This window comes from Athene cunicularia (assembly GCF_003259725.1).
Source record: "Athene cunicularia isolate RWA chromosome 2 unlocalized genomic scaffold, athCun1 chr2_part1, whole genome shotgun sequence".
NCBI classification, from domain to species: domain Eukaryota; kingdom Metazoa; phylum Chordata; class Aves; order Strigiformes; family Strigidae; genus Athene; species Athene cunicularia.
This window is the reverse complement of record NW_020799095.1, coordinates 105,124,207-105,136,449: the sequence shown is the minus strand read 5'-3', so window position 1 is coordinate 105,136,449 and position 12,243 is coordinate 105,124,207. Positions and strand designations below refer to the sequence as shown.

At 39.7% G+C, this 12,243-nt stretch overlaps 1 protein-coding gene across 5 annotated transcripts in view; it reads left to right on the top strand.

Annotated features, from left to right (window-relative positions):
* Positions 1-12,243, top strand: part of CHST9 (carbohydrate sulfotransferase 9) — a 91,169-nt gene that overhangs the window by 53,621 nt on the left and 25,305 nt on the right. The window contains exons 1-2 of one of the 5 annotated variants that reach the window (XM_026843539.1): positions 2,503-2,519; positions 2,659-2,762. The exons of the other annotated variants lie outside the window; for them this stretch is intronic. Of the exons in view, the coding sequence (XP_026699340.1) occupies positions 2,741-2,762 (22 nt within the window). The 5' untranslated portion in view covers positions 2,503-2,519; positions 2,659-2,740. Of the gene's footprint in view, positions 1-2,502; positions 2,520-2,658; positions 2,763-12,243 lie in introns of those variants that run through there. 5 annotated transcript variants of the gene reach the window in all.

Here is a 12,243-nt window from a genome sequence, read left to right as displayed (position 1 = left end):
CTTTCTAAAAAGCTGTATTTTAAACCTTCAGTTTAATGTTCCAGAGGGTTATTGGAGCACTCTTGACTAAACCCCCAGTTTTACAGTAACTTGTGAGCACACAGGCAAATTGCTTTTCTAGTTTATCATCATTGATTGTAATAGTGCAAAGACAGTGAGTGCAGCAAAGAAAACTAATGTGGTAAGGTTATGCATTAGAAAAACTGGAAAATATAATTCTTGCTCATTAAGTGTGGAGACAAAAAAACATGTTTTCACTGAAGTGACATCCTCTTTAACAAAAAATGCAAAGCAGACAACAGTATTACTTAAATTAATCATTGTTGGTCTTTTAAAAAATGACCCAGAGCTGTTTTACAAACTGAAATGTAATTGTCAGTGTGAGATTCTCCACATTAAAAAGCTAAAGACAACATTTGAAAAAAAGGGAGAAGAACTATTTACAGAAGAGCAATGAATAGTTTTGAAGTGGCATGCACAGATCTGATCACAGGTCTATAGTTTGTGCGTGTACATATATACACACAGAGATTTTTCTTCAGTTTTAGGAACAGTTTGTGAATTGTCAGCTTTTGCTTTAATGAATAGCAGTGCAAAGTAAAGGCATTTGTATCTTTTCTGAGATTTCTCTAATTTCATAAATGTAAAGTGTTTGAGGGAGAAAAATAAATAGGATTTTTGCTTTTGGAAGTTTTTTGTTTTCTAGAGCTCATTTGTAAGCCAAGCTTCCCTAAGTACATGTTTTCCACTTACATCTTTGGAGAAGATAATTGAGTAAATGAAGCCCTTGAGACATGTTTGCTCCAGCACATGGGTGGGCTGTTCTGGGGAAGGAATGACTGATTTGGGGTGGGCTTCAGTGTGGGGTGAGGGATTTGTAGCAAGAAGCAAGGGTTGCAGGGCTGCCCCAGAGTTAATTCTCTCTTCTACTTTTGCAGCATCACCACTCAGTGGCAGACAGCTCTTAGAAGCAACAGAAGTTGAATGTGTGTAATTTAAAGAACCCACCACGAAGCTGACTATGCATTTCTCTTGAGTTATGGGAATATTCACATTGACTTTGATGCTACCTGTGCAGGAAAAGACTGAAGCATTTAGAGTCATGTTTCAACAAATAAGGCTGATTTTAAGCTGACATGGCGATTTTTTTTTTTTTTTTAAGATAGAGTTAGGTTGGCTGTTTTGCTTCATTTTCTTTAAACAAACAAAAAAGGATATTTGAGATGCTGAGAAACAAAACAGTGGAAGTGGCTGTGAGTTATTTGGAGTTGGACTTTGTCACTAGAGGGCACTTAGTCACACAAAATTAGCCGTGTTTCAGTTGGGGTTTTTCTGTAAAAGCTTCTTTAAAATATCGTCTAAAAATAAGTCTTGATATTTCCTTTCATTATTGATTCAAGAGTATGCATGTATAGCCATAGATAGCAAAACCAAAAGAGATTCAGGCTAGTGATCTGCAGTGAAACATTTTCTCTGGAACAGGGAATAAAGGGGGAAGGCCAAGGAGAGGCTATAGTGTACAAGATATAGCGCAAAAACCACTCAGGCCAAAAATATACCGAAAGGCTGCTCAATTAGTGTTAATTAATAAAACCTGAAGTGGAACAAATTATCATATTTAGCGGGGGGGGGGGGGGGGGGGGGGGGGGGGGGGGCAATAATCACAAACACAGATACATTTCTTGAGTATCAAAATCTTTCTGCTACAAATGCAAAACCTCCTGTTGTTTACACATACCACTCATGAAACACCTAAGATACCAAGCGGAGTGCACTTTTATAAAAGGATTTAGAGTACTTGACACTCACTGCATACCATCTAGATTCATTACGCACCAGTGGTTTGTTTTGCCAGACTCCACTGTACCTCAGTGATTTTCTGATGGGATGCTTAAGGTTCACTGGCACCCTGGCCTCACACAGGCACGTTGGCAGCTCCCGGTACACCTGTAAAACTTTCTTTGTGTTGAGAAATTAATTTTACCTACTGGCTGCATGGCTGTGAGCATTTGCCCTGGGACCTCTTTTCTCCGTACCCCTCTGATGGATAAACAGTCACCGTGGGCTGGAGAGTGAACCAAGGGGTGTCCCACGAGGGTGGGGTTTGCTGTATTCTTTTTCTGGCTGTTACTGCCAATCACAGAGAGAAAAGAAGGCACTCGGGGACTGTGATTGCCTGGCCAGCTTAATGCTGAGGCATGCAGAACGCAAGGATTAGTTTACACATACTTTCAGCAAGCCTGGCATGCAGTTGTAGTGTGTCTGTTTGTCAGTGTTGTCCTCAGTGTCTGATCAAAGCTTGCTATAGAAGTCCTCAGTGTTGTGTTACTTGGGGGGTTTTTTAGCTGTCTGGGCAGTCTGACAGGTTAGTTATCAAATTAATCAGCTGTAGTGAGAGGGTGGAGCCAGGTGTGAATATTCCAGGTGTGAACCTGAATGAGCCTGGGAATGGGAAGGGATAGTTACTACTAGACCACTGGTGACAGAGCTTGGGAAGGAGAAGAAAAAGCAGTGACAAGGTCCTAACATGCTGGAAGTATATGGTTTGGTTGGGGTTTTTTGTTCGTTTGTTTGTGGGTTTTATTTTTTTTAACTGAATTTCCTCAGATTAAGTCTTTGCTTGAAGCATATTGCAACTTGGAAATTTTGAAAACACAGGTTCAAGTAGCTACACGTCTAAGTGGGCATTTATTTATATTTCCCCGTATCTCCTGCCTCACATGGAGAGAATGCTGCTGTGATGCATTCTGGAAGACTTACAGGTGTGATAAAAAAATTGTAACAGCTTGCCATAGTTTCCTGTAGTATTTAATGATTAATGGGCATACATACCCACAGCTACAGCGTTGCCTTTGCATTCATGGACTTGAGGCCAGGTTTGGCTCTCTGAGTGCCCCCTGCATGGATTTTGTCCCTCCACAAATGGACATGGCAATATTTTCTATTCTGCAGGTCGGAGGGCAGCAGCATTAAAGTGCAGAGATTAGTGCATATGTATACCCTCTAACAGAAACCAAGAGAATTTATTTTCTGTCGATTCTCTGTAGATAAGGAATTTCAAACAATTCTCTTGGGCAGAACTGAGAATTTAAAATGCAAGTCTGACATGATAACTGTGGATTATAGTAGCATTGTTTAGGCTGGATTGAGACAAACATTTTCTAGGTCCCCATGCACCAATTTGGGGAATTCATCACAAACTTTGTCCTTTATGGTGCAGTCTTATTTGTGCAGGCATCAAGGTCTACCCTTCTGTAGTACGTGCCAGGTGCTCAGATGGCCTAAGTGTTTCACTGCATAGATCATATTGCAGGACAAAGATTTACAAGCTTAAATTCCTTTATCTCTGCCTGTCATCATGAACTTCACTGCAGTGCAGCTCCCAGCACATTTCCTGGAAAGATAAGGTGGACATCTGATTTCACAGTCCCACTGAATGTTGCTAAGGGAAATTTAAAGTCAGGTTTATGAAAACAGGATAAAATTATGCAAGAAATAAATATCTGCACATTTCGTAATGGCATTCCCTTGAGTAGCTTCCAACCTAGAGAGGAGTAACACTTCTTACTCTTGTAATCGAAAATAAATAGATCAGAAATCAGTTATAATCAGAGTGGTTTTGGCCAGCTGGTCAGTTAGAAAAATTGGAAAGTTTTCTCTGTGCTTCTGCTGCTTAGGCGTTTTAAGTAGGCAGGTAGAGGGCAGTAGGTGCTAACATTCAGGGTATCTTCTCCATTGTACCGGTGCTGGACAAATCACTTGGCTGTCTTCAGCGGTGATTGTAGGTAATCTGATTTTACATCGAAATAGACTGGGGGCACTCACACAATCTGTTAACACAACTCAGCAGTTGGAGTTGTAACATCTTAAGCTACTAAAAATGGGCTTTCTGGCAGGACTTGAGAATCAGCAATGAAAATAGTGCAGGCATTGACTTGGTGGATTCTACATGCAGGTGAATTTTAAAGTTGACAACTGATTTTGCCTAACACAACTGAGATATTTAGTGTCTTGTGCAGATTTACTTTTTCACTTCTTCACAATACATGAAGTGCTAAGCAATATTTGCCATGAAAACGAATCTCTAGAAGAGATTCATTTCCTCCTCCAGAAGGAGAAAAACCATAGGACTACTATATGAACAAAGCTTAATTAAAATATGATTGTATTTAATCAATGCAGTATAATTAGAAATAGTGCTTAAGAGTTAATTTTAATGGCTGTTGGGCTATTTATATTCTTTAAATTATTATCCGCTTTATGAACAAAATCCAACACAACTCAGTTCTCAGAAAGGCTCGGGTTTTTTCACTTGTGATTTTTTTGTGGAGTCCCAAGGGAGCAAAACCAGAAAACTAGCAAATTGACAGGTGGTAAAAAATTCCTGTGATACCTCCTAAACACTTAGGCGTTTCTAGCCTGTGGCATAGAAAAATGGTCTGGCGTTAGCATGTGGCTTAGGGTACTGCAGGTCAATCATTTGCTCTCAGTACACTTTCTACGTAACTTTGGAAGTCACTGAGGTCATGATATTTATGTATTTTTCATTGCAGACATAGCATAATGCTTTTAATATTCAGTAAGTGTGTTCTGCCTTTTCCTTGGAAATTTATCTAAGCACTGGTCAGTCTCCTGTGGTGGGAGGCATGTGTATCAGCTCAACAGGAAAGGTCAACAGCATCCTGTATGACACCCTGGTATGTAGGGCATCTCCTCAGACCAGGAGGACATCACTATGCCCCTTTGGCAAAGGAGGGAAATACGCCCTCCCATGTTTAAGGTCTCCCACATGTGCTCTTAAAAACAAAAACTGTAGTATCAAGCACTGCTCTGAGACCTCCCTCTGGCGTGGCCCCTGAAAGCACAAGAAGCAAAGGGGGAGCATTAAATTTGTGACACCTGGAGGAGCTTAGGTATGAACAGGCTGCTTCACTGCTCAGCACTGCCAGGGTTTAGGGGTCCTTGGGGTGAACAGAAGGCAGCTTTTATGTGTGCAAAGAATCTGAGTGGCAGAAAACAGCATAGTAAACACTTTGTGTGCCTGGGGGTCAAGAACTGAGAATGATCTCACCAGTTGTCTGATGTACCCCTGCTGTTCAGAGCAGTGCAAGATAGAAAATGCAGCTTTACTCTTCCCTTGTCTGCCTGCCACCAGCAGGCCATGTCAGTATTGGGGGTGTCCAGTATCTGAAGTATTTTAAACTGGGGCCTTGGTTTTTTAGTGTCTTGTGTTGTTGCACATAACAGCAATACTGGATGAGGCCAGAGCTCTGTCTTGCTCAGTATCCTAGCAGCAAAGTGAAACCTCCTCACATGACTTTCCTAAATTCCAGCAGTTTGTGTTTCAGGGACTTCCTACACCAGAGGTGGTTTCTGTTTACTTATCAACCCCCAAAGGATTTCCCATCTCTCAGCTTGTTTGGTTGTCCCCTGAATCCATGTAAAGTTTTAGCAGCCTTAACATCCCCTGGCAAAGAATTCCCAAGTTTCCTTTCCCAGTTGCATGGAAAGCTGATTCCTCATGTTTGATTTGAACCTGCCATCTGCCTGCTTCATCTGATGCCCCCAGCCTTGTGTTAGAAGAGGCAGCAAACGGTCAGTTCTGATTCACCCCTTCCATGTCACTTACAATTTTACAGATCTCTATCATACCTCCTCTGGATCATTGCTTTGCCAAGTTTCGTAGCTGTTGTTCCTTGTAAGCCAGTCTGTAGTTTCAGTCCATCACCTTACCACCTTCTGCTCTTCTCCAGTTCCGTACATGAGTGGAAGGATCAGAATTGTGTATAATATTTAAGATGCAAGTGTGTATATACAGAAAGACAATGGTTTCTTTTTGATTTTCCTCTAGTCTTAAAATTGCTTTCTCTAATTTGTGAGCATGATGATGTTTACAGCTTTACCACCCCTAGATCTCATTCTTGAGTAGCAATGTGATCAGAACTCAGTTCAGACTCCACCACTTCTGAGTTTAAATTAAATGTTTTCCTCTAAAATTTTTCTAGCATCACTTTGCATAAATTTCACTTTATATGTCATTTTATTACCAACTTGGTCTTGTAAAAAGTTCTTCAGCTTCCATCATTTCATCAGCAAATATTGTCATCTCCCCATTTGCTCCCTTTCTTGGGTGATGTTAAGAACATGTTGAAGAGCATGGGTGTCCTCAACATGAGGCAGCAGGACTCCACTGGTGACTTTTTTTTTTTTGGTGTGAGAGTTCACTTTTCTTTCTTATATTCCTATGCTCTGTTTCCTATCTTTTAAGCATCTGCTTTTCTAAATCCATGAAAGATGTTTCCCCTAATTCTGTACCTGTTAAGTTTCCTGAAGAAATCTTGTGAGAAAGATGTTATCAAATACCTTTTGGAAAGCCAGTTAGAAAAAATGGGAATCCCATACAATGTAAACCCTGAAAGCAACTGTTAGTCAAGAGACTTGTTGTTGGTTATCTGAACTTCAATTTGAGTGTCACAAGTGACATTCAGTCAAATTCAGTCATTTGTGACAAATCATGATATTCTGGTGCTGATGGTTCAGTAGCAGCTGGGCAGATCAGGGCCCTGAGGATGTGGTTTGTGCTGATCCACATGGGAGCTTCCCCAGAAGGGAACTTCTCCTTGCCCCCGCCATTGTTCCCAACCATATGTCTCCCTCTGCACAGTTAATGTGCCTGGCTGATCTGAGCTGATATGGTTGAAAATCAGCCTCTTAAGCAAGATGAGAATTTTAGCTGAATCAGGACTGTGATGTGTCTTGACCCCACAATGCAGCTGCTCTAGTGCTGAGGAGGAAGAGCACATCACTACAGCTGCAGCAAAATCAGGGCTATCCATTTTTGCCAGGCATTGAGCAGCTTAAACCAATCATGAAAACAAACCCTAAGAAAAGTTGTGTATGTGTAGCTTATCTAAAGTGGTATTTTTAGCTAATATTATATGGGTGTTGAGTATGCGTAGGTGGTTGCGTGATCCCATTTGTTTTCCAGCAAAGAAATAGGAGTCCACACTGCATTAATAGAATTGGTCTGTTCTCAGAAGTGAGAATTAAAAGTTGAGGGATTTCTTTGTAACTTATTTTCTTTGGGTCTGTGTGGCTTTCTCCTGTGATTGATAAGCCTAACTTCCATTATTCCAGTGGGTTTATCACTATGTTCGTTTGGTGCTGTACAGTAATAACCAGTGATATTTCAATTTTTTTCTGTGATTCTGGGAGCTAGTTATCTGTAATCCAAGGGACAAAAAGTATTGTTGAAAGTAAGGACATTACTGATATGTTTGTATGAAGAGAAGAAATCTGAAACTCTGAGCTGCTTGCAGCTGTGCTGTTCCAGAGACTCTGGCTGTACATCTAATTAACCATCCATTTAAAAATGCTGGCCACTCCTTTCACTCCCTGCCAGCAACATGAAGAAGTAAAATTAATTTCTCTGAAGATTTTCTTCTCGTATGCTTGCAATAATTGGTCCTAGCCTTTATATTGTAAACTATCCAAAGTACACAGATCACTTTATTTATAGCAATAGGTCGATATGTTAGTGATGACCAAAAGTTGTGTGGGGAGTGGTTGGTCAATTATCACATTTTCTTTTTTAAATCCCTCAGAAGGCAGGAAATTCAGTCAAATTGTGTTTTTCACTCTTCACTAATTATTTAAGTAGTAGTAATTGGTGTAGCTTTAGTCTAAAATATTTCCTAATCCAAAGAGAATTTTTCCACATTCTCTCTGTGTTTCTTTTGACATTCTTTAATTAGATTTCATATAAAGAATTGTGTCCATTATAAATAAATACTAATAATAAGCTAAGTAGAAATATGACTTTTCCCCTTAATCTGTGGAAACATGTGAAGACCTTGACCCTGCAGTTAGCAAAGAGCCAATAATAAGTTTTGTTGATAATCAGACACAATATTGACTATGTTCTCATGTCAGAAAAAAATGTCTCATCCTGAGTTCTCAATTCAGTAGAAATTAGTAATTTACATGTGAATAAAAGCACCATATTATGACTATGTCACTTAGTACTTGCTGAAGCTAACTTGGTCAGTAATTCACACGCTGATTCATGTCAGGCACACAGGATTATTTTTTAATGCTTTGGAAAAGAATACAGTTCACTGGGGAAGAATAAACAAGGTGGGGTTTTTCAGTCATAAAAATATTTTGAATCGCTTGGTGCTAAGGACTCTCTCAGAATTCCCTTTTCACCTTTGCAGAAGACATATTAATCTTACCCTCAGTTTGGGGTATTGTCATTGCTGCCAGTATTAGTACACACCTATGGTTTACAAACTGGGACTGAGTAGACTTGCCTCTTAAATCAGTCTGCCAGTCATGAACATGGCTGCAATTTCAGCTGTAAATTCTACCTCCTTTTGCTGTGCTTGGTATGGCACATCTTGCGGGAAGATGACTTAGCTTGTCTGAAGGCTGTTATGTAAATAGTAGTCCTGTGCTATATGGTCACGTTCTTCTCGTAGGTTTCCATAAAATTGCACCTGCACATTTTATGGATGCAAATTGTACCTATGTACCAGCTTTTGGTATGTACATATGGTCCTTTGCAAGCAGCAGCAGTATATTTTGTGGGCAGAAAATGCTTGTGTGTACAAAAACTACAGGTGTGGTTTTAAAGCCCATTTGACAATTTACCCTCCATGCTTGAAAAAGGTGCTCTCTACCTGAGAACATCTACTTAGGCTCTGCCCAAGTGATCAAATTGATACAGTGCATCGTTTATGCTTTTGGCATTGGGGTACTTTGCAGTTTCTGGGTACTGGGTACTACTTTACTGCTGTTATTTTCAGTCTCAGTTTAATTAAAAGAAAACTTTTAACCATGTTTTCAGTGACACATGTGAGTTCAGTTCTCATAATGATTTCTCCAGCTGAACTTGCTTCAGCACCCCTGATGCTTTCGATGTTTGAGCACTGCCAATATCCGAGCTGGCATAGCAACAGGCATTTCTACAGTAAGCCAAAGCAGGGTATGGTGCTGTTTGTGAGGCTTGGAGCATCAGGGTGTTTCACCTGTGGGAAAGGAGACGGTTGCAATTAGCCACAGTATGTATAATATATACTCAGTTGCTACTTGACTAGCCAAAGGTAGTGGTAGGGCAGATTACAAGCTTGAGCTGCAGGTTTGGCTTTAAAGACATAAAGCATACAAGATTATTTTTTTTGGGTTTTTTTGCAAAAGCTTAAATGTGCTTTCACATCATGGTGGTGAATCCTTTAGAGTCTGGCCTTCAGAATTGGATTTGGGTTTTTGTGGAGGTGGTCTCATAAGATCATGATTAAATGACTACTGTCAGTTCTCTCTTACGTGAATTTGCTTTTACTTCTATTCCATAAATTTTTGTATCCTTTTGTTTTGCCTAGTCAGTTACCCTGTCATTATGGAGGATACTGTTTGAATTATCTGATGTTGAAATAATTCTTTCAGAGAACATTACTAAAAAGTTTTTATATGTCTATTTCACTTTTCTTGTTGAGGATTGCTTGTGCATCACTATAGGATCTTCTTGTAAGGAGCTCCTTAACATACCTCTCATTTATTACTGTTTGGGGGAAAAAAAAGGCAAAAAAAACCCCAAACCAAATAGTACTACAGTTGTGCGTGCAGACAGCCAGGTATAGATATTTAATAGGGTTGCAAACAACCTTTACCTGAGTACCTTATTTCTTTACAACACTAAAAGCAGCATCCATAATCTTTTCTTAGAATGGAGAAACAGTGGGAAGAAGAGGTTTTACAGTGCTATAGACGTCAAAAATTGAGTCAAATTACAGTGAGACTTATTTGGTAATATAGCCTACTTTGGTAATGTTTCAGTAATGTAGTCATCAATAACAAATGTAAAATCTGTGTATTCTCTAATAATTCACATTCACATGTTGGAAATTGACCATTTAGATTCAATACACCTTGTCAAACTATGCAAATCCATCTGAGAACTCAATCTGTAGCAGTGGTTGAGTTTCCCACCCCCTTTCTCTCTCCCCAATTTCTTTTGAGTAGCACAAACCTGAACCCTTGTGCATCTTGGATTCATATTATATTCTCAGTCATGGATGACCTTTTACAAATGACTTCCAATAACTACAGCTGAATTCAAGCACAAGAGTTGGTCACGAAAGGTCATACTCTAGTTATACAAAACGTAAATTTGTACTCCCTGCAGCAAATGATTGCTGTAGGTTTTTGTTTTGTATCCGACCAATCCTAATTCAGAGCCATGCATTAGGAAAGGTTATGTTTTAGCTTTGTTTCTCTTTGCCTTTCTTCTCCTAGTTTTCTTTCACAATTAATTTATCCTAATTAGAGAGTTTTTTTGTTTCCCAGGTGTTAAGGTTCTATTTCAAAAGGGTCCTATTTCATCTTTCCCTCTCTGTTCTTTTCTAGTGGATTAATTCCAGATTCTCCTGCATGTAGCCTTCCTTGTAAACGTGAGTAGTGTCTTTCTGTAAGTGTCACATTTTCAGTGGGGAATATTTTACTCCCAAATGGAATAATTTCAGAGAAGTTATTTGAGGCCAGAATGCTAAGAGCATGCCTTAGAGTGACACATTTAGACCTTAAACAAAGAAACATGGCAGATTCAAACAAGTACAGTTTATTTATGTAGGCATAACTCAGAATGAGTAGTAAATTGAAAGAGTATTTGCTCTCATCACTGCTGGTCACTTCCTGGCCTTATGTTGTATAGACAATTCATCTCCTTTTTATTTCTGAAATACAGAAACTGTAGACTAAGGCTTCCCATGGAGACTTTGCTGTGGGACTCTACTTTGTAATTAGTGCCAAGAAGCTGGATTTTTCCACCCCTGTTTGGGCTTGCTGTGTGCTCGTCTTGCACACACCACTGCTTCTGATTCACACCAGAGAAGCTTTGTAGCTCAGCTGTTTGTGGTGCAGTTGTCCTAGCAGGTGAGTCAAAATATGCTCTGTGGGCATAACCCTGTAGGAGCTTGTGTGCTGCTTCCCATTAGTACTGGTGCCTTCATCTTCATAGGCCATTTCCAGGGTATTCTAATTAAGATTATATGGCGATGGTGTGCTTCAGAGCTGGATATCAAGTCATCTTCACTGCAAGTGAAAAACCAACGGCTGACCTTCTTTAGGATATGCCAGATTGGGTAGTCATGACTCCATGTTGGCTCTGCCTCAACATGGTTAATCTGACTGCAAATTTTAATACAGTCACATTCCTTGTCTGGGTGGGGGCAACCATATGTTCTTAATATGGACAGAAACTAAGCAGGAACCAAAACCAAAGCCAAACTACAGCAGTGTTTCAGCCCTACTGTGAGTGCAGTGCAAAGCTTCAGCTGCCTAAGACCATAACAGGCTATATTAAAGACACAGCTGTATGTCCACGGCTTTATTTCTGTGTGTGGCTGAGTCAAGGTCTAATTGCTCTCCATGGTCTTTTCCATCATGACAACTCTTACCATGCCGTTCTTAGAGTAAACACCAGATAGTTTTCCTTCAGTGGGAAAAGATCGGGGTTAGCAATCTCTCATATAACACATACTAGGAGCCTTGATGTAGAAAACTGTAGTGGACCAGCTACGGGTGGAAACAGCTGCTTCTGGGTCAATACCCACAAACTTATTTTGTGGAGGAGAACTGCATAAGGAATTGAGCTCAACACTGGAGCATAGTCAGAAAGACATTTTAAGAGATTATGGGATCTGTCTTCTAGATGATCATAATATTAAAAGCACCATAAAGCACCATACATAACTAGTAACATGAAAATGGATGCTGGTGGTCCATGTGATTTCAAATTAAAATGCAGTGGCACTTGCAGTGTGGGAACTGAGACAGTTTCTACCTTAGGATTTGGATCGCATTCTGATAAGAGTTTGAGGAAATGCATCTGCTAAGTTGTAATGAACTGATCTTTTCCTGCCTAATTGCTATGAGTAGGAATCCACAATTTGCTCCATTCAGTTTCTGAAGAGATCAGGAATCTAAAAAAGTTGTGAAGGAGTTGAATGAAAGGAAAAAGCATTTCAAAGCAGTTATATAGTAAGCTGTAAAACAAAATTGAAACAAACTATTCTTGTTGTTAGATACAGGATGAATGCCAAATACGCACTGAAAATATACACCATGTTCAGCTGGAAACTATCCAAACCATGATATCAATATTGTGTTGATGTTAAAACTAAATACAGTGTCTGGCATGTTTCCATTATCTCAAATCTTCCATCCTTAAAGGAAGAAGGTAACAAA